General features: G+C 44.3%; 1 protein-coding gene across 1 annotated transcript; it reads left to right on the forward strand.

The window, feature by feature from the left end:
- The first annotated feature begins 7,271 nt into the window (after positions 1 to 7,271).
- Positions 7,272 to 21,421, forward strand: PSMA4 (proteasome 20S subunit alpha 4). The gene is made up of 7 exons (XM_082264899.1): positions 7,272 to 7,310; positions 11,206 to 11,368; positions 12,914 to 12,991; positions 15,737 to 15,825; positions 19,276 to 19,406; positions 19,497 to 19,620; positions 21,076 to 21,421. The coding sequence occupies exons 2-7, from the start codon at positions 11,232 to 11,234 to the stop codon at positions 21,228 to 21,230; spliced, it is 714 nt and encodes a 237-aa protein (XP_082121025.1). The 5' UTR covers positions 7,272 to 7,310; positions 11,206 to 11,231; the 3' UTR covers positions 21,231 to 21,421.
- Positions 21,422 to 22,614: the final 1,193 nt, after the last annotated feature.

Below are 22,614 nucleotides of genomic sequence, written 5' to 3' on the forward strand. Positions count from 1 at the left end.
GTGAGTGCGTGTGGCATGGGCAGCTTACACATCTGGAAAGGCACCATCAATGCTGAAAGGTATATCCAAGTTCTAGAACAACATACGCTCCCATCCAGACGTCGTCTCTTTCAGGGAAGACCTTGCATTTTCCAACATGACAATTCCAGACCACATACTGCATCAATTACAACATCATGGCTGCGTAGAAGAAGGATCCGGGTACTGAAATGGCCAGCCTGCAGTCCAGACCTTTCACCCATAGAAAACATTTGGCGCATCATAAAGAGGAAGATGCGACAAAGAAGACCTAAGACAGTTGAGGAACTAGAAGCCTGTATTAGACAAGAATGGGACAACATTCCTATTCCTAAACTTCAGCAACTTGTCTCCTCAGTCCCCAGACGTTTACAGACTGTTATAAAAAGAAGAGGGGAGGCCACACAGTGGTAAACATGGCCTTGTCCCAACTTTTCTGAGATGTGTTGATGCCATGAAATTTAAAATCAACTTATTTTTATTCTGAATAAAATATTGAAATTTGAAACTTCCACATCATTGCATTCTGTTTTTATTCACAATTTGTACAGTGTCCCAACTTTTTTGGAATCGGGTTTGTATATATAAAGTACAGTAAAACTGCAGGAAAGGGCACTGGGGGGCAAACTAATGTCAATTTATTATTTTTTTTTTTTAAAGCCCGTGGCGTGTGAAACACACTCAAAAGACTTACACCCGGTGCATAAAAAAGTGCACACACGCAAACGTGGAAACACAAAAAGTGCACAGGGTGTGTGAAATGGTCTTCCCTCCGAAGAGGTAGGACCCTAACCTTGATCCCCCGGGGCGCAAGACTCCTGACAGGGATTTAAGGTACTTCCTATGGTCTGTCTGACCGAAACCAGACAAACCCCGTTCTCCAGGGGGACTGCCGAAACAGCCCACCCCAAGTACTAGGTGGGGCTCCCCCGAAGGGAGACCCCATGAGAGAGGGTCAACTAAGCCAGAAGGCCATATCCACCCCCTCCCAAGACTCAAGGCTGGGCCCAAGAACCCACACCCTCCAAGTCGTGCAGGAAAAAAGAGTGATAGTGCAGCGACACAACAACAAAGAAATAAAAACACACAAACAAAAAGGTGGGGGAAGGGGAAGTGGGGTAAGTGCTATGGTGCCGTGTGAGGTACCAAGGCAGGCCTTTCGGCCGGAATAAAAAATTCCTCTGGTCTAAGCCAAAAGGCCTGGCCCAAGAGGCAGGTGCGAAAAAGGTGTGTATGGTGCAGTGACCAAGGTGCCGAAAAACTCAAGGCGAGCTGCCCTTCAACAGTGAGAATTAAGGCACCCCTGGGCTGCCACCCCAGGGGCACTTACACCACGGGCTTTTTCGGTCTCGGCCCCCGGCCAGACCCAGTGTAGCCCTTACCTACCAGGAGGCTTGGAACGTGGACAGCTTAGGGAGAGCCTGCCTTCAACTGGGGACAAGCCTTTTGCAAGGCCAGATTCAACCCAGGAGGAAAAGCCCTCCCACTGCCATCCAAATTCCTTACCAATCACATCCAGGAGCAGTACTAACCGATGTGGTTGCCAACACCGGCTTTCCCGCTCCCTTCAAACTGATTGGGGGGGACCCATTCAAATCAGAAGGCAGCGGACCCATCCGGCTTTCTCTGACAGTGCCTACTTCCCGGTCCTCCAGTTACGCCCAGAGCGCCCCGGTTCGTTTCAGCCCCTGCCGATACTAACCATCAGGGTCCATACCAACTGATAAGAACAGATACTACACTTGATCTTAGCCAAAAGGGCGAGAAGCGATTTATTTCAATTTATTTTATTTAGTAATGCAATCCAATAGGATTACAATATATCGGTGTGTTTGTGTGTTTTACTTTTTGAATTTGCCGCCGGTTCCACCCCCCTGCGACGCTCGCAGGGAACGGAAGCCGAGGCACACAGCATCAGGCGGAAGATCCGGCCGCCGTACACTGCCGGAATACATCGTGGGATCCCGGGGACAAGGTAAGTAACCTCTACCAGGATCCAGCGATGCTCCCTGGCGGTATTCCCGAGTGTGGCTCGGGGTCACCGCTAATGGCACTGAAACTCCACCCCGAGCCACACTTGGGAATACCGCCAGGGAGGTTATGACCAGGCCACTTTTTTCAACTTGGCACTGCGTGACTTTAACTGACAATTGCGCGGTCGTGCGACGCTGTACCCAAACGAAATTATGTCCTTTTTTCCCCACAAATAGAGCTTTCTTTTGATGCGATTTGATCCCCTGTGCGAATTTTATTTTTTTGCACTATATACAAGATGTCTGCCACTATTTCGTGTTCTGTCACATTAGGAAAGCTATTGGAACGCATAGCGGCCATGTTGGAACGCATTGGCGCATGCGCAGTAAGTTGTTCTCATCCGAACGTCACTTCCGGTTGCAGAATCTGATAGGTGGCGTTATTCTGATAGAACACCGGTGTAACGTTAAAAAACCCTACCTTGTGAAAATTCCCTACCCTCATCACTTCCTGTTGACATACGTCATGGAACAGCTGAGCAGCTTATCAGTGCGCATGCTCACAGCTCCGGAGGGTAGGGAATTTTCACGGGGTAGGGTTTTGTAACGTTACACCGCATCAGCTGTTGCCGCGGTAACATGAAATCATCTCCGCTCCAACATGAAATCATCTCCGCTCCAACATGAAATCATCTCTGCTCCTACCCCTGTGACTTCCCTGATCTTGGCTCCTAAATGTAAAAGCGGCGGGCGTATGAAAATATAAATCACGGAGATCTCGGCTCCATGATTTATATTGTCATAGACCCACCGCCGCTTTTACATTTAGTAGCCGAGATCAGGGAAGTCACAGGGGTAGGAGCGGAGATGATTTCATGTTGGAGCGGAGATGATTTCATGTTACCGCGGCAACAGCTGATGCGGTGTAACGTTACAAAACCCTACCCCGTGAGAATTTCCTACCCTCCGGAGCTTCGAGCATGCGCACTGGTAACCTCCTCAGCTGTTCAATGACGTAGGTGCACCGGAAGTGACGAGGGTAGGGAACTTTCACGGGTATGTTTTTTTTCACGGAACACCGGCATCGTATTCTGTCAGATTAGTAAACCTATCGAAACGCACAGCGGCCATGTTGGAACGCATGGCTCTTGCGCAGTAAGCAATTTTGTTTGCAGGTCACTTCTGTTGCATTTTCTGATGGGTATCAATATTCTGACAGAACACCTGTGTTCTAAAATTTGACAACGGCTACTCCACTTAGGGAAAGTGGTAGCTGCTTTCCCATAACAAAGATGGCTGCCGTAGATCTCGCTCCGCCCCCTCTGTAGTTAGCGGCTGACTGCACCACTCCTGGCAAGAAAGAGACTGTTTCCAAAACAAAACATGGCCGCCAGAGGGCTCGGCTCCGCCTTCCCACTACCCAGAGGACCGAGCGAGGGGGGAAGTGCGCAGGCGCGGCGGCCATGTTGGTGACTGAGCGATCTGACGGCTGGAAGAGTGTTGCACGCCGAGCCGGGTGAGCGGGGTGTAGAATAGAAGTGGGGGGGACACCATGAGGGAGGGGGGAGTCGGCACCCCCCCCCATCTACCTGTATGGAAGGTGGAGGAGCTGTGTGATGAGGAGAGGGATGTGTGGGGTCACCTCATATATCCAGTCAGAGTCACCCCACTGAGCTCCGGTTCGGTCTATGGGGGGGTCTCCCGGTAATCCCCTCCCCCTTAACTCTTTGCTGACCAGGCCTTGTCTGACACTTTTGGTTTACAAGTTTAAGTATTTTTGCTAGAAAATTACTCATACCCCCAAATATATATATATAATGTGTGTGTATGTGTGTATATATATATATATTTTAGCAGAGACCCTGGTGAATAAAATGGTGGGTGTTGCTTTTTTTTTTTTTACATAGTATTTGCCCAATTTTTTTTTTTTTTTAACGCAAATGTCTTGGGGGGGGGGGGGGGGGGGGGAAATACTTTAATGAATTTTTCTGCACGCAAACAATATAATTACCCATTTTTTTTTTGTAAAACCTATAAGATAACGTTAGGCTGAGTAAATAAATCCCTAACATGTAACGCTGTAAAATTGCGCACGATCGTTGGAATAGAGACACATTTTAAAATCCTTTACAGGTTACCAGTTTAGAGTCGCAGAGGAGCTCTAGCGCTAGAATTATTGCTCTCGCTCTGATGATCGCGGCGATACCTCACATGTGTGGTGTGATCGCTGTTTACGTATGCGTGTCCCTGACCTACACGCGTGTGTTTGCCTTTGCTTTGCATTGGGGGGGTGGGGCGTTTTACAAAAAATATGTGAAATGTTATTTTTTACACTTTTTTTTTTTTTTTCACTTCTGCGACTTGCGTATTCGCTTCTGTGCGAGCATGGAGGAATTTTATTTATTTTTTTTTTATTTTATTTTTATATTGTCCCTTTTGAAAAAAAAAAAAAATCTGATCTTTTTTTTTGCTGTCAGAAGGAATGTACATCTCCCTTGTGACAGTTATAGGCGGTGACACCGGTACTCTTTATGGAGGGATCTGGGGGGGGTTTATAAGACCCCCAAACCCCTTCTCTCCTCTTAAAAGCATCTAATCAATCCAGGATCCGTGTGATCGGATGCTTTCCTAATTTAAAAAATTGGCGCAATCTATATCCCGGAAACCGCAAGTGACAACATTGCTCCTTGCATCGTTTCCTGTACCATAGAGATGATCAGGGACCTCTCCGTCCTCCACAAGCTCTGTGGTAAGCCGGCTGAACACTCGGGGGGGGGGGGGGGGGTCTCCTGATGGATCGGCTATATAGGTGACCACAGGAGGACATTCAATTATTATATCTCTGTAAGGAAGACGTGTGTGTAATTGAAAAAAAAAAAAGTGGATAAAAATGATATAGATACATATAGATAGAGGGATATATATATATATATATATATATATGCAGCAGACAGGTGCACTCAACAGAAGGAGGAATTTAATGTGTGTGTATTTTATTTATATATAAATCCCTATCTCTATATCGCTCTTATATATATATCTCTTTCTATATATCTCTATCTCTTATTTATATTTATATTTATATATATATATATATATATATATATATATATATATATATAGAGAGAGAGAGATGCAGAGATAGATGGATATATATATATATATATATATATATATATATTTCTATATCTCTCTCTATATATATATATATATCTCTATCCATCTATCTCTGCATCTTTCTCTCTACATATATATTTCTATATATCTCTCTCTCTCTCTCTCTCTCTATATATATATATATATATATATATATATATATATATATATATATATATATATATATCTCCTAAAATAATTGTGAGGGGGGAAATAAATACATACAGTGTATGTGTGTGTATTTTTCTTTATTTTGTTTGACATTTATAAATAGATTTGTGTTGGTTATTTTAGCGCTCCATCAAAGTTTCTCGTCCCTGCGGTCAAACACAAACGTTAGTTTGATCCCGCTAAGAATTGGGAAATGAGGAAGAATTGTATTAGTGTATGGCCGGCTTTACTGATTGCAAATTCAAATCTATCTACCTATCTGTTATATCTGTCTATCAATATGTATTGATCTGAAGAGAGGTGTGGGGGGGAGGGGTGGGAGATGGCGTCCTATAACAGGAAGTAGATGAAGAAAGGACGTTCTTGGTGGGATCACTGGGGATTATTATAACGAAAGGTGCAGAGTTGTATACAGTGTCATGTTGGAGGTGGTGTGGTGGGGGGGGGGGAGGGGCAGACTGTCTAACTTAACTGAACTGTTGGTATCCTTTACCCCTTTTTTCTGCCTTCTCATTACCCTCAGCCCCCCTTGTCTGTCCTCCCCTTTCCCCGTCTTGCCCGTCTTCCCCTTGCCCTCCCCCCCCACCTGTCCTCCCCTCCCCCCCCACCTGTCCTCCCCTTGCCCCCCACCTGTCCTCCCCTTGCCCCCCCCCCCACCTGTCCTCCCCTTGCCCCCCCCCCACCTGTCTGATTTTGACCCCCTCCTTATCTGTGTTCTGCAATCTCCCTATCCCTCCCCTCTTGTCTGTCCTCTCCTGACTCCCTCCCCTCCTCGTCTATCCTCCTTCCCTCTGTGATCTCTGTAGCCCCCCTATTGCTGGGTCCGGGGTCTCAGTTCCTCCCCCTTAGAATACAAATCCAGACCTGGAAAACATTACATTTCTATATTACATGAGACTCCCTTCCTTCCTTCTACAGGAGATCACAGTGAGAGGCCGGGAGGTGTGAAGAGATCAGACAAAGAGCAGACGGTGAACGTGTAAACCATCATTCAACATGGTGAGTGCCCCCCTCCCCCCCCTCAGCTCCTCCACACGTCACATGTCTTATAAATGGGGTGCCTGAGCATCAGGGTATGGTGACCCCCCCCTCCCCCCATTTATGCTGTTGGATACCATAGTAGAAGTCAGTGTACATGTATAACACTCCAATAGGGGTCTGTATACATGGAAACCCTCTGGGGTACCAAGGTCAGTAAAGTGATGGCGATGCGGTCCGAGCAGGACACCCACTTTTCAGAAAATCTTCACCTTTCATCATTAAATTTACTTTCTGAGCCCCGGTCCACTGACTTTGCCTGGGCTGTGATGTCATCAGTCTACTGCAGGCAGGAGGAAGCCTCTCCATCCGTGATCAGACTGTACATTGTAACTTTGGTATGCTGCTGCCGCAGGGGCAGATCTGTGTTAAACATTTGTGCACATGTACCAGAATTTACAGTAGTGTGTCCTCTCTGAGCCAGATTCTCCGTCCAGGAAGTAGAATAATCTGAATAAAGATGGCTCTGTTCTTCAGGACAGGAAAGCAGATGAAAGAATTGTCAGAGGGGGGGGAGTACTGTGATCTCAGTGAGAGAGAGGCTGACACATAGCATGCATGGTGCTATAACATTTCAGCATCATATTAGGGCTCCAGTAGAGATGTACTGTCCTGTGTGATCTGTACTGGTGAACTTTGGCACCCCAGATGTTTTGGAACTACATTTCCCATGATGCTCCTGCACTCTGCAGTGTAGCTGAGCATCATGGGAAATGTAGTTCCAAAACATCTGGGGTGCCAAGACTTGCCATTGTTCTAAAATTTAGTCTCACAGGTCCGACTAAATTTTAGAACACCATCACTGATCTATATGCTGGCTGGAAAAAAGGGGGGGAGGGGAGCAGGAAGCTGGGTAAAGATCCTCTTCTTTTCTTCCTTTTTTGTGTATTGATTTTGTTTATATTTTACAGTCTCGAAGATATGATTCCAGAACTACGATCTTCTCTCCGGAGGGTGAGTTTATTGTCGGTGCCCCCTCTGTACACATTATCTTCACTGTTAGTCTGTAAGAAAATGAAATCTCTTCTTTTTTTATCTCTGGTTTCTTTGCTCACCCCTCCTCCCATGTAGCTTTCGCTTTCACTTTGACTGGCTGCAGTTGGCTTTCATTTACAAGGGACTTTCCTTTAGTCAGAGGACAGCACTGCCCCCTGCTGTCAGTGAGCGGGTATAGTATGTAGAAAATATACGCGCTAACAACTAATACTCAGCAGCCAGCAAAAAACAAATTGACAATTTTTAAACAGCAAGACGGATATAGATAATGCAGCGCTGATAATATAAATGTAAATACATATGGTGCAAAATAATCTGTAAATCAATTCTTTCACTTTCAAGTAAAAAAAAAAAAGTGCAAAAAAAAAATGTGCAAACACAAATTTAAACGTATGTAGTGCAAAATATTATATATAGATCAATACATGCACTTTTAACCACTTTACCACCGGAGGATTTTGCTGTCTTACGTCTGGGCCACTTTTTGCGATTCGGCGCTGTGCGACTTTAACGGACAATTGCGCGGTCGTGCGACGCCGTACCCAAACTAAATTTACGTCCTTTTTTTCCCTATAAACAGAGCTTTCTTTTGGTGGTATTTGATCACCTGTGCGATTTTTACTTTTTGCGCTATAAACAAAAAAATGGCGGAAATTTTGAAAAAATAACAATATTTTTCACATTTTTTTATATGAAACCCCCCCCCCCCCCCAAAAATGTAAAAATCTAAATTTTTTTTATCATTTTTGGCCAATTTGTTTTCTGCTACATATTTTTGGTAAAATAAATAGCAATAAGCGTATTTTGATTGGTTTGCGCAAAAGTTATTGCGTTTACTAACTAAGGGAAAGATTTTTGTAATTTTTGGTGTGTTTTTTTTTTTTTTTTTTTTTAACGAGTAATGGCGGCGATCTGCGATTTTTTTTTTTTTTTTTTTTTTTTTTTTTTTTTTTTTTTTTTTTTTTTTTTTTTTTTACATAGTAGAACCGTATGATCACTATTCCTACACAGGGGAGAATGACAGGCGGATTGTTTACATTAGCCGCCTGCCTTTCTCCCTCTCCACCGACGATCGCCGAGTGACCAGCGGACATCGGGTCCACCGGTCACACGTGCGGGGGGGGGTAGGGGCGTGACCGTGCGGTAGCGCACCTCCGGGGGCGCGCGCTCGCTCCCTAGACCCTCACAGGCTAGCGACGTAGTACTATGTCGCTCTGCCTGTGAGGGGCTGACTGCCGCAGTAAATAGTCGTGCAGCGGTCGGCAAGTGGTTAAGGAAGGAAAAGTGCAAATATATGTGCAAAATTGAGCAGGGGGGAGTACTGTGATCTCTGGAGGAGATAGGCTGACACATAGCATTTTGCACCATATTATTATTATACAGGATTTATATAGCGCCAACAGTTTGCGCAGCACTTTACAATTTGAGGGAAGACATTACAGTTCAGAACTTGGATTTAAATTTATATCCTCAGCGCTGCATTATATACCGCGCTAACACTAAGAGTCGGTTCACACTATGGCGACACGACTTAAGGGGCGACTAGTAAAGTCGCCGTGCACCGCGACTTCGGCGCGACTTGCACGGACTTCACATAATGGAAGTCAATGCAAGTCGCTCCGACTTCGGTCAAAAGTAGTGCAGGAACTATTTTCTAAGTCGGAGTGACTTGAGTCGCTCCTCTTAGAACGGTTCCCATAGCACAGAATGGACCGCGACTTGCCAGGCGACCAAGTCACCTGACAAGTCGCGGTAGTGTGAACCGACACTAATACTCACTCAGCAGCCAGGAAAAACAAATGACAATATGTAAACAGCAAGACGGATATAGATAATGCAGAGCTGATAATATACATTTAAATACATATGGTGCAAAATAATGTGTGTAAATGGATACTTGCACTTTCAAGTAAAAAAAAAAAAGTGCAAAAGTACGTCCTACATTTTAGTCGACTGAAGCGTCTTACATTTTAGTCGACTGAAGCGTCTTACATTTTAGTCGACTGAAGCGTCTTACATTTTAGTCATCTATAATCGAATGGGTGTACAGTAAACCCCCCTCCATTGCGGGGGTTACGTTCTGGACCCAGCCGCGAAAAGTGAAAATCCGCGAAATAGAAAAACCCTATTAAAATGCATTGTAGGCATGTTTCTTTACTGGCAAAAAAATATACTATGTATATTAGCGCGCCAGAGAGGCAGTGACCGTAGCCTGGTTAAGATTTATATAAATAAGTAAATTAATTGTGATAATTAAGTGCAGCTGCTAGTAAAGTGCGGGTGCAAATTGGAAGAAAAAGTATTCACAATAGTGATACCTCTAGCGCTTGCTAATCCCTAGTGGAAATTTAAAATATGTGCTAAAAATTCACAGTGGATACAATTAATAAATAAACATGAAAATAAATCACTTCAAAAATAACTTAAAAATAATAGTCCATTCAATGTGTAGTGATAAATCAATCAACATTAATAATAAACCATAAAATGATAAAGTCCAAATCCAAATAATTTGTATTAAGGTGCTGGTGCTTCTTCCTTAATAACTGGTGCTTCCTTTCCCGTGATAAATAAATAAATAAATTGCCCACTCACCAGATGTTGTGGGTTCTATATGTCTTATGACATTAGAACCTAACTTGCTTCAATAGAAAATCCTTTCCAGGTTCGGGTTCCCTCTCCCTGGGTATGGACAGGCCGTTCGGTTAATAATCCACCATGGGATGAGTCTCCTCCAACCACGGGCCAAAGTATGAGATGTATTCCCTGCAAATCACCAGCACGGAAAGGTGTGAATCAATACCTTCACATTGTCATAAGACATATAGAACCCACAACATCTGGTGAGTGGGCAATTTATTTATTTATTTATCACGGGAAAGGAAGCACCAGTTATTAAGGAAGAAGCACCAGCACCTTAATACAAATTATTTGGATTTGGACTTTATCATTTTATGGTTTATTATTAATGTTGATTGATTTATCACTACACATTGAATGGACTATTATTTTTAAGTTATTTTTGAAGTGATTTATTTTCATGTTTATTTATTAATTGTATCCACTGTGAATTTTTAGCACATATTTTAAATTTCCACTAGGGATTAGCAAGCGCTAGAGGTATCACTATTGTGAATACTTTTTCTTCCAATGTTTCTTTACTGTCACTGTACGTGTAAAAGCATTTTAAGGTCTTTAAACACACTTTTAAAACAATAGAAACTCATTTAAACGCATAAAAGATACTGAGAGACATAGCAAGAGCTATGGAAAACACAAAAATATTTCATTTTTAATGATTTATATAGTAAAATAACATTACAAAAAAAAACGCAATATACCGGGACCGCAAAAACTGAACCGCGATGGAGCGGGGGTTTACTGTAGTTCAATTGTAATTTGTAATGCATTATTTAAGCATTTCTCTGCAATTTCCAAACTCATTATATACTACTGCTGGTCCTGGAGTGAAAAATCGAATATGTTATTATTTATGGTATTAAGCTTTGAGCATGCACCAGTGTTAATTTTGGCAGCAAATTTAAATTTAGTTATATAGTCTTTTGAGTAAAATGCCGTTTTAGTCGTATTTTAGTCTTAAGACTAAAATGCCATTTTTGTTTTGGTCGTATTTTAGTCATCTGAATTGTTTTAGTCGTATTTTAGTCGACTAAAATTGTGTTAATTTAGTCGACGAAAACGTTTTAGTAGACGAAATTAACACTGTTTCTGTCACCTGTGATGTGTCCCAGAAGGGATCGCCAAGCACGTCCTATATTTATTTCTAGCACCCTTTGTCTATAAAATGTGATCAGGTTGTTATGTTCTCATGTGATGTATATTTGTTCCTTAGGCCGCCTGTACCAGGTGGAATATGCCATGGAAGCCATAGGACACGCAGGCACCTGTTTGGGAATTTTGGCAAATGATGGAGTTTTGCTTGCAGCTGAGCGAAGAAACATCCACAAACTCCTGGATGAGGTTTTCTTCTCCGAAAAGATCTACAAATTAAATGAGTGAGTTCTGTGACCGGTTATACAGGGAATCCTGGTGTTGGTCTGGTAATCTTTTCATGGAAGCTGTCAATGTATGATTTAGCCCCCGTTCACATCGGGCCGATTTGACATGCCAAATCTGAGCCTATTGCCAGCAACCCGAGCTGCATCGATTCCCAAAAGCAGTTCCTGCACTGCTTTTGGCAACTTCCAGGCTATTTCAATGGACATCCGAGCATGAACCCGCACAGATGTCTCTCAAATCACCTCCCGAACTCGCACTGAAATGGTGGTTTGAAATTGTGCAATTTCAGCTGAACTTGCACAATTTCAAATCCGCAATTAGTGTGAACCTAGGCTTGGGGCCAGTTAATGCCAAAAAAGTACAGGAACCTGGTCTGCATTCCTGCGTATTTACCCTGCAGTGCCAAACGCACCGAAAAAGTAGCGCATGCACTTTTGCAAAAAGGTGCCGCCTTAAACTGACAATTGCGCGGCCGTGCGACGCCGTACCAAAACGAAATTTACGTCCTTTTTTTCCCACAAACAGAGATTTCTTTTGGTGGTATTTGATCACCTGTGCGATTTTTACTTTTTGCGCTATAAACAAAAAAAGAGCGTTTATTTTGAAAAAATAACAATATTTTTCACATTTTTTTTTATATGAAATTCCCCACCAAAAAAATGCAAAAATCTAATTTTTTTTACATTTTTGGCCAATTTGTTTTCTGCTACCTATGTTTGGTAAAAAAAATCACAATAAGCGTATTTTGATTGGTTTGTGTAAAAGTTATTGCGTTTACTAACTAAGGGAAAGATTTTTGTAATTTTTTGGTGTGTGTTTTTTTTTTTTTTTTTTTTAACGAGTAATGGCGGCGATCTGCGATTTTTGCGGGACTGCGACATTGCGGTGGACAGATCGGACCCTTGACTGACATTTTTGACACTTTTGGGGGTACCAGTGACATTACTGCAGTAATCAGTGCTATATATATGCACTGTTACTGTAAAAATGACACTGGCAGGGAAGGGGTTAATTTTATTGGAGAGGGAGGGGTTAATGTATGCCTGGTGCTTACTAACGTGTGTGGGGGAAGGGGACTGAGTGACACAGGGACAGATCGCATGTTCAGCTATGCTGAACTCTGCAATCTGTCACTCCTTGTCACTTAGGAGATCCGCCCGCTCTGTTTACACAAGCGGGCGGATCTCCAAACTAGATTCCCCGACGATCGGGGAAGAGCAGCGGCGATCGCCACCACTCCTCCCCTGGCCCGACTCCCGCTGTGACTGAAAACAGCGGGAGCGCGCAAGCGCCGCCTACAGGGGGATGAGTCCAGCGACGTAGGTCTACGTCGCTGGACGGAATCGAGCCACTTTGCCGCAGTACAGTCCCAGTGACTGGTCGGCAAGTGGTTAACAATGTATTGGTATCCTCAGCTGATCGCAAAGGAAGTGAGTTTTTGAAAGCGTGCGGGAAACGTGCCGTAATGCTTCTTTCCCCTTCCGCGTTTAAGCAACTTGAGAGGGGGACAGGAATTAACGATTTTGTATTTGTGATTTCAGTGACATGGCGTGCAGTGTGGCTGGAATTACGTCAGATGCCAACGTTTTGACTAATGAACTGCGGGTAATCGCTCAGCGGTAAGAAAAGTCAGCCCTGTTTATGGCAAATGTTTTTTATGTTATGTTTTTGTCTTTATTTTCTCAAGTCGTCTTCAAGGACAGCCCATGAGACTGAGGGCTCCTCCTACCAGGACAGGAAACGCATTAAATCCAATCAGATAAAAGGCGGCCCTATGGTCCTCACCTTCAGTATTAGTGTTTCCTCCGGACAGGGGGGGGGTAACATGTTCCTGGAACTACTCCTGGTCTCATGGACTGTCCCTTTAAAGACTGAGAAAAAGTTGCATCTTCTCCTGCCCAAGTGCGGTACCCCTACTTACTGGCATAGGGGTGACCGCTGTGTCTCAGTGGTCTGGGGAAGACAGGGCCGTGGATGTCGTCAAGGATTGCAGGGGGAGTCCTCTTCCGTTCTTGGCGGCGTCCTTGTATCATAAAGCTCCAGACCCCACAAGATTATTAGACTCACAGAACACTACAATTTAATAGATAAAGGACCAGTTCAACCAAGTGATAGTTTAGTTATTGATGGAGTCTTGAGCAGAGTCACTGATTTTTATGCCTCCATGTTTCCCAGCTTCGTTACCACTTAGAGAAGGTTTGGGTGTTCTCACTTCGCTTGCATTCTGTATGGCAGGGATTCCCAAACTATGGCCCCCCAGTTGTTCAGGAACTACAATTCCCATCATGCCTAGTCATGTCTGTGAATTTTCAGAGTTTTACAATGCCTCATGGGACGTGTAGTTCTGCAACAGCTGGTGGGACATAGTTTTAGGGTCCCTGCTGTATAGTATGAAATAAACTAGATATGCCCTGTGGTTACTGGACCTGTATGATGTTACCTTGTTCCAGGATATGATAAAGGGCAGACATTACTACTGTGATAGTTAGCATGGGGCATAACCTTGCTGTGTTGTCCCCATAGCCCGGTCACAGTGACACATTGAAGCACAGGAGGGCACGCTGGCTGTGGTCAGACCCCACTGGAACCCATAGTTGCATGGAAGCCAGGGAGACTTAAGTTGCTTTAGTGTACACTGATCTGCTCCGCTTATATTTGCAGTATACAGGTTTGAGAATAAAATACTGCAAAGTACACTTGTAATAGTTGTACGATGGTCTACTAGACCAATTGTACACATTTTTATATGATATTCTTCTGGAGATTGCGGTGTTCCAGATTTTTCACAAACAGAACAAAGTCAAAACCTACTGTTGACATTATTTGCATTGTGCAGGCACAATAAACATTTCTAAATTTTCTCTAGATCAGCAAATCATTGAGTTTAATTTAGTCTGAGATCTCTGGAAGGGATCTAGTTCTCCGTAGAGTGAGCGTATTCTTAGACCCCGTTCACACTGGGGCGACCTGGTCGCCTGACAGGTCGCCTGCCATAGAGAAGCTGTGGACCCGTTCTAATAGGAGCGACACAAGTCGCTCCAACTTAGAAAAAGGGTCCGAAGCTTCTTTGGGGCGACCCGGAGCGACCTGCATTGACTTCAATGTTATGAAGTCCGTGCCGGCCGCTCCGAGGTCGCGGTGCGAGCTGCGCACCGCGACCTGTGAGGTCGCCCCGGCAAGTCGGATCGCCCCAGTGTGAACGGGGTCTTATTGTCACTGTCAAAAAACAAACTAGAAACTATTTCAGGGGAGTGAGAGCTGGTTGTAACGGTCATAGGAGGAGGTGTGTGACCTGACAATCCAAGACCTATAAAGATCTAACAAGAATGAGCCCCATCACTGCTACATAACTTTTCACAAAAAATGTTTTCCTCTCTTTGGGACAACATCAAACAGTAACAGGCTACTCCCTTGACCCATGTCACCCCTAACGTAGGGATTCTTCAAAGAGGTGGTTGGTCATCATGGGGCACATTTGCAGCTATGGCAGCCATTGGGTTGAATAATGCTGGCCATCATTCAACTTGGAAGTCAGAGGACACCTAGTGGCAAAAAAGAAATACCATGACCAAGCGTTGGGATGAAGGTGAGTATTGCAGCTAAGGCTGCTTTTTTTTTTAATTTTATATTTTTGTGAGGTTTTTTTTTTGGCAGAAGTTCTGCTTTAAAAATTCTTTTTTTCAGTATCCTTCAATTACTGTAATATGGTAAGGAAGGCTGGTACACAAATTTTATTACAGGTCCTTGTACATCGTCGTCAATTTTTGCAGCGCTTTACATATATATTACACATTCACATCAGTCCCTGCCCTCAAGGAGCTTACAATGGATGCTCCCTGTCTCACATTCATACATTCACATACTAGGGCCAATATAGACCGGAGACAATTAACCTACCCACATGTCTTTGGAGTGTGGGAGGAAATTACAGCATGACCACAGAACATGGCTAACTTGGCAGCAGTGAAAGGTCCAGCTATTGTGACGGGTAGGCTTGCATTATGGATAAATGAGGCTGAGCCAATGAAATTATCTTCTGGGGTACAGTCTGGTTGAATTTGTGGCGCACCCCTTATTCATTGGTTCAAGAGCTGGTGTCTTTCATGTTGGTAGTTCAGCAGGCCCACTGTTGGACTTTTTGGAGGACTTGCATTTCAGGCTGCCTGCAGGGTCCTCGGCCACCAGCCTGATTCTAGAATAGAATTCTAGTAGAAGGATTTATGTAGTCGAGGTAACGGGGACACAGGATCGTGTATGGAGGAGCCTTATTGCTATAAATATAAGTTGTGAGTGGAGAACTCATTAAAGCTTGGTTCCCTTGATTATTAACAGTTCTGACTTGCTATGCCTCTGTTTTCTTGCAGATATCTCCTACAATACCAGGAGCCCATCCCCTGTGAACAGCTGGTGACAGCTCTATGTGACATCAAACAAGCTTACACACAGTTCGGAGGTAATGCAGAAGCCGTGTTCTGGCAGTAGTGAACACATCCTTTTAAGTAAAAGCATCTGTAAAAACACGTTACAGCATCATGGCACTACTTACCCACTGGTTAATCTCTTGCCGCCCATGTAACGCATATGTGGCAAAGAGGGCCACACGTATTGTGTCCATGGACGGCCAAGATTTGTTATGCTGAGAACATGCTCTGTGCAAGCTTCTGGTACAGTGATTGGGTCATAATAGACAGCTCTTGGTCACTCATGTGACCTTGATCAAGTGACCACTGCGACAGCCAGTTACTATGGTTATGTGATTGGGAAAAACTGTCCTGCCTTCCTGGGAATAGAATCAGTTAAAAGGATTCCGGGGCTGGGTGGGAAGGGGATAAGCATGCTTTGTCTGAAAATTGTAAATGTACAGATCGTCTTCTTCATGGTCTTCCTTGTCTTCGTCCTTCTTCTTCTCCTTCGTCCTTCCTCCTTCTACCTTCTTCGTCCTCCTTCTACCTTCGTCCTTCTTGGTCCTTCTACCTTTGTGGTCCTTCTACCTTTGTCGTCCTTCTACCTTTTGTCGTCCTTCTACCTTTTGTCGTCCTTCTACCTTTTGTCGTCCTTCTACCTTTTGTCGTCCTTCTACCTTTTGTCGTCCTTCTACCTTTTGTCGTCCTTCTACCTTTTGTCGTCCTTCTACCTTTTGTCGTCCTTCTACCTTTTGTCGTCCTTCTACCTTTTGTCGTCCTTCTACCTTTTGTCGTCCTTCTACCTTTTGTCGTCCTTCTACCTTTTGTCGTCCTTCTACCTTTTGTCGTCCTTCTACCTTTTGTCGTCCTTCTTCTTCCTGGCTATGTCTTCTTTTCTTCCCTCGCTCCAGAGGCTGTGGGCGAATGCTCAAATTGAAGTTTGCTGCCTTGCGTGGATGTCGCATGTTTTAAGAGCTCTTTAGCACCATTGGCAGTGAGAAGTGTCCTCAGGCAGTAGGGTGGGGATAAAGAGATGACTCTGACCCCTCTTGGCAGTGCATGCCTACAGCAGTGTCATTGTCGGTCTCCAGCTAGGGGTGGGCTGGGAAGCACGTTATCACAGGCAGAGTACAAGAGAATACTGTACTTCATGGGATTTATTTACTAAAGCTAGAGAAGGCAAAACTAGTCGCATTTCTGCAGAGAAACCAATCGGCTTCCAGGTTTTATTGCTAAAGCTTAAACAAGCTGAGGTTAGAAGCTGATTGGTTTCCCTGCAGAATTGTGACTCATTTTGCCCTCTAACTTTTGTAAACAAGAGAGTTCTCACATTATGTTATATTGTATTTCTACACTGCTCAAAAAAATTAAAGGAACACTTTGAAAACACATCAGATCTCAATGGGGAAAAAAATCTCATGCTGGATATATATACTGGTATGGACTGGGTAATGTGTTAGGATCTATACTGGTATGGACTGGGTAATGTGTTAGGATCTATACTGGTATGGACTGGGTAATGTGTTAGGATCTATACTATTATTGACTGGGTAATGTGTTAGGATCTATAATGGTATGGACTGGGTAACGTGTTAGGATCTATACTGGTATGGACTGGGTAATGTGTTAGGATCTATACTGGTATGGACTGAGTAATGTGTTAGGATCTATACTGGTATGGACTGGGTAAGGTGTTAGGATCTATACTGGTATGGACTGAGTAATGTGTTAGGATCTATACTGGTTTGGACTGGGTAAGGTGTAAAGATCTATACTAGTATGGACTGAGTAATGTGTTAGGATCTATACTGGTATGGACTGGGTAATGTGTTAGGATCTATACTGGTATGGACTGAGTAATGTGTTAGGATCTATACTGGTATGGACTGGGTAAGGTGTTAGGATCTATACTGGTATGGACTGAGCAATGTGTTACGATCTATACTGGTATGGACTGAGTAATATGTTAGGATCTATACTGATATGGACTGGGTAATGTGTTAGGATCTATACTGGTACAGACTGGGTAATGTGTTAGGAAGGAAAGGATGCCACATTGTTTGAGTAAATGAAAATTATCACCCTACAGAGGGCTGAATTCAAAGACACCCCGAAAATCAAAGTGAAAAAATTATGCAGCAGACGAGTCCATTTTGCTGAATTTTAATCGCAGGAACTCAGAATGGTCCTCAGGAGTTTGTATGGCCCCCACGTGCTTATATGCATGTCTGACAATGTCGGGGCATGCTTATGAGAGGACGGATGGTGTCCTGGGGTATTTCCTCCCAGATCTGGAACAGGACACTGAGCTCCTGAACAGACTGAGGTGTAACCTGGTAGCGTGGGATGGACAGAAACAATATTCCAGAGGTGTTCTATTAGATTTAGGTCAGGTGAGCGTGGGGGCCATTCATTAGTATTCTTCATCCTCCAGAAAATGGCTGCATACTCTCGCCACATGAGGCCGGGCATTGTCGTGCACCAAGAGGAACCCAGGACCCACTTCACCAGAATGGGGTCTGACAATGGGTTCAAAGTTTTCAGCCTGATACTTAATGGCAGTCAGGGTGCCATTGTCCAGCCTGTAGAGGTCTGTGCATCCCTCCATGGATATGCCTCCCCAGACCATCACTGACCCACCACTAAACCGGTAATACTGAACGATGTTGCAGGCAGCATAATGTTCTCCATGGCTTCACCAGACCCTTTCATGTCTGTCACATGTGCTCAGGGTGAATCTGCTCTCATCTGGGAAAAGCACAGGGCGCCAGTGGCAGACCTGCCAATTCTAGTGTTCAATGACAAATGGCAATCAAGCTCTAAGGTGCTGGGCCCACTAGAGGACGTGGGGCCCTCAGGCCACCCTCGTGAAGTCTGTCTGATTGTTTGGTCAGAGACATTCACACCAGTGGCCTACTGGAGGTCATTTTGTAGGGCTCTGGCAGCGCTCATCCTGTTCCTCCTTACCCAAAGGAGCAGATACCGGTCCTGCTGATGGGTTAAGGACCTTCTATGGCCCTTGTTCAACTCTCCTAGAGTAACTGCCTGTTTCCTGGAATCTCCTCCATGCGCCTAAGACTGTGCTGGGAGACACAGCAAACCTGGCAATGGGACGTATTGATGTGCTATCCTGGAGGAGTTGGACTGCCTGTGCAACCTCTATAGGGTCCAGGTATCGCCTCATGCTACCAGTTGTGACACTGACCCCAGCCAAAACAAAAACAGTCAGAAAAGATGAGTAGGGGAAAAAAAGGTCAGTGGCCTTCATAAAACCATTCCTGTTGTGGAGATCGTCTCATTGTTGTTCATCTAGTGCACCTGTTTAATTAACACCAAAGCAGCTGAAACGGATTAACAACCCCCTCTGCTACTTAACTGACCAGATCAATACCCTAGAAGTTTAATTTACTTGATGCTATACTCTGATTAAAGTGTTCCTTTTATTTTTTTGAGCAGTGTGTATTGCAGTATTACAAGTTCTTTCCACTTTTATTTTACAGGGAAGCGGCCATTTGGTGTCTCGTTGCTGTACATGGGCTGGGACAAGCACTACGGGTTCCAGCTATATCAGAGTGACCCCAGTGGCAATTACGGGGGATGGAAAGCTACATGTATCGGAAACAACAGTGCGGTACGGATGCAAACAGGCCACCATCAATGGCCACATATAATGAAATGGTCAGAGGCTTTGATCAGTGACTGATGTTTTATTTGTCTGCAGGCTGCTGTGTCCATGTTGAAACAAGACTTCAAGGAGGGTGACATGACACTGAAGTCTGCCCTCGCCTTAGCTGTTAAAGTCCTTAACAAGACCATGGATGTGAGCAAGCTGTCCGCCGAGAAAGGTAATCTTAGCACCGCCTTTGCTTTTCACATGACTTCTAAGTGAGGATTAACCCCCGCATGGCAAGTTAGCCTCACCCACTCATATTTAGGTTTCAAATACTAACAACTTTGCTGTCCGCTGCAGGCTCATTTTGATGACAGGGATGAGTATTAATTCTCAAAATGAGAGGGGCAGCATTTTGGCTTTGAGGTCTGGGCCTAAGATTCAAGAGGCTGCTTGGAAAAGGCCTTGTTGTCCCTGAATAGGATGCTAGGAAAATGTTAGGGGGTCCATATTACATTCAGCTGACTGAATCGTGATCTCTTTAGGTGTCCCCAGTGGTAAAAATGTTTTACTTTTGTATAGTTGTCATTTACCTCCCCCTTTCCCTCCAGCACCCAACCAAAGTCTTATACTCGCCTGTTTACCCTCACGCTAGATTTACTCTGTGGACTTCAAGGGAATCAACACAGCTGCCTCTGCCAACTCTTGTCCATCCTTTACCTTATTGCTCATGTAGGGGAATGGGGGATTTAACTGCAAGTGGTTGTAAAGACTCAATGTTTTTTACCTTCATACATTCTATGCATGAAGGTATAAAGAAACCTCTGTGCATCAGCCCCCCTAATACTTAACCTAAGCCGCATCTCGATCCAGCGATGTGCACATGAGCAAGCGGCTCTCTTCTCCCTAAAGCCATGGAGACCAGGGCCACCCTGTAGCGTGTATAGAGCCATGGAGACGAGGGGCCACCCTGTAGCGTGTATGGAGCCATGCAGACCAGGGGCCACCCTGTAGCGTGTATGGAGCCATGCAGACCAGGGGCCACCCTGTAGCGTGTATGGAGCCATGCAGACCAGGGGCCACCCTGTAGCGTGTATGGAGCCATGCAGACCAGGGGCCACCCTGTAGCGTGTATGGAGCCATGCAGACCAGGGGCCACCCTGTAGCGTGTATGGAGCCATGGAGACCAGGGCCACCCTGGAGTGAGCCATTACAAATAGAATTGAACAGAAGGCATTCACATATCTCATTCCATCACATAATCCAGAAATAAGAGGATTATTCTCTTTCAGGAGTAGGCAGAGCCATGCAAATTATCCCTTTAAACTCCCAACAGCCAGATACTCATGCAGGACAACTAGTTTATAGTGCGATAATAGCCTAATAAAATAACCATACAGGTTATAGTGAGAAGGGAATCTATGTGATGGAATCAGAGGTGAATAACCTAAGAAGTCTTGACTGTGCTAAACACTGGTGGGGTTGAGGGAGTTTTTTTATTCCTCGGGTCCCTTCTCGCCACACCCGGTGGTGGTGTACGGTCTCCAATAAAATAGAATGACACCCGGATGTCACTGATTGACAGCTAATGTGTAGCTTTTTGCACAGATTTTTGCTATGAGACATTTTCGTATCAATGACTGCAGAAGAGCCTTTATGTTACATTATTTATTTACGTTTTTTGTTTTAGTGGAAATCGCCACATTAACGCGTGAGAACGGGAAGACCAAAATCCGAGTCCTCAAACAGAAACAAGTGGAGGAATTAATAAAACTTCATGAAGCTGAAGAAGCCAAGATTGAGAAAGAGAAGAAAGAAAAAGAGCAGAAAGAAAAGGATAAATAATACCGGCATGGAGGTGAACTGATCCCTGGTAAAGTGTACCTCTCACTGATGGAGACCTGTCGCCGTTTCAGACGACGCAGCTTTATCTGTTTACTGGGAACCAGTCACTCTGCACGGCTTGTGACAGGGAGGCGAGAGTGATGTCACATGATCTTAGTATATTGATCAGCTGACTGTTGGATCGGTTCTGATTAATAGCTGTCTGTTATGAGTGAAAGGTATTCTTTACAGTTCATGACCTGTTTTGTTGGCTTCCTTTAAATTGATTATGAAATGAATTGCTACATTATTTTTTTTCTGTTCTTGAAATAAATTTTTTTTTTTCTTAATACCTGGCACTTGATTTTATTTTTATTTTTTGAGCAGTAAGATCGCATTTTTAACCACTTTACGACCAGTCACTGGGACTGTACTGCGGCACAGTGGCTCGTTCCCGTCCAGCGACGTAGACCTTCGTCGCTGGACTCCTCCCCTTGTGGGCGGCGCTCGCGCACCGCCGGAGGCTCGCTCCCGCTGTATTCAGTCACAGCGGGAGTCGGGCCAGGGGAGGAGCAGCGGTGATCGCCGCTGCTCTTCCCCGATTGTCAGGGAATCGAGTGTGGAGATCCGCCCGCTTGTGTAAACAAAGCGGGCGAGTCTCCTAAGTGACAGGCAGGGTCAGATTGCAGGGTTCAGCATAGCTGAACATGCGATCTGTCCCTGTGTCACTCAGTCACCTCCCCCCACACACGTTAGTAAGCACCAGGCATACATTTAACCCCTCCCTCTCCAATAAAATTAACCCCTTCCCTGCCAGTGTCATTTTTACAGTAACCGTGCATATTTATAGCACTGATTACTGTAGTAATGTCACTGGTACCCCCAAAAATGTCAGTAAAGGGTCCGATCTGTCCGCCGCAATGTCGCAGTCCCGCAAAAAAAATCGCAGATCGCCGCCATTACTCGTTAAAAAAAACCAAAAAAAACAAAAATGACATAAATCTTTCCCTTAGTTAGTAAACGCAATAACTTTTGCGCAAACCAATCAAAATACGCTTATTGTGATTTTTTTTTTTTTACCAATCATATGTAGCAGAAAACAAATTGGCCAAAAATTGTAAAAAATTTTGATTTTTACATTTTTTTGGGGGGAATTTCATATAAAAAAATGTGGAAAATATTGTTGTTTTTTCAAAATTGATGCTCTTTTTTTTTGTTTATAGCTCAAAAAGTAAAAATCGCACAGGTGATCAAATACCACCAAAAGAAAGCTCGGTTTGTGGGAAAAAAAGGACGTAAATTTCGATTGGGTACGGCGTCGCACGACCGCGCAATTGTCAGTTAAAGTCGCACAGTGCCGAATCGCAAAAAGTCGCCTGGACGTAAGACCGCAAAATCCTCCGGT

This window comes from Pelophylax lessonae (genome assembly GCF_965119305.1).
Source record: "Pelophylax lessonae genome assembly, chromosome: 8".
Lineage (NCBI taxonomy): Eukaryota > Metazoa > Chordata > Amphibia > Anura > Ranidae > Pelophylax > Pelophylax lessonae.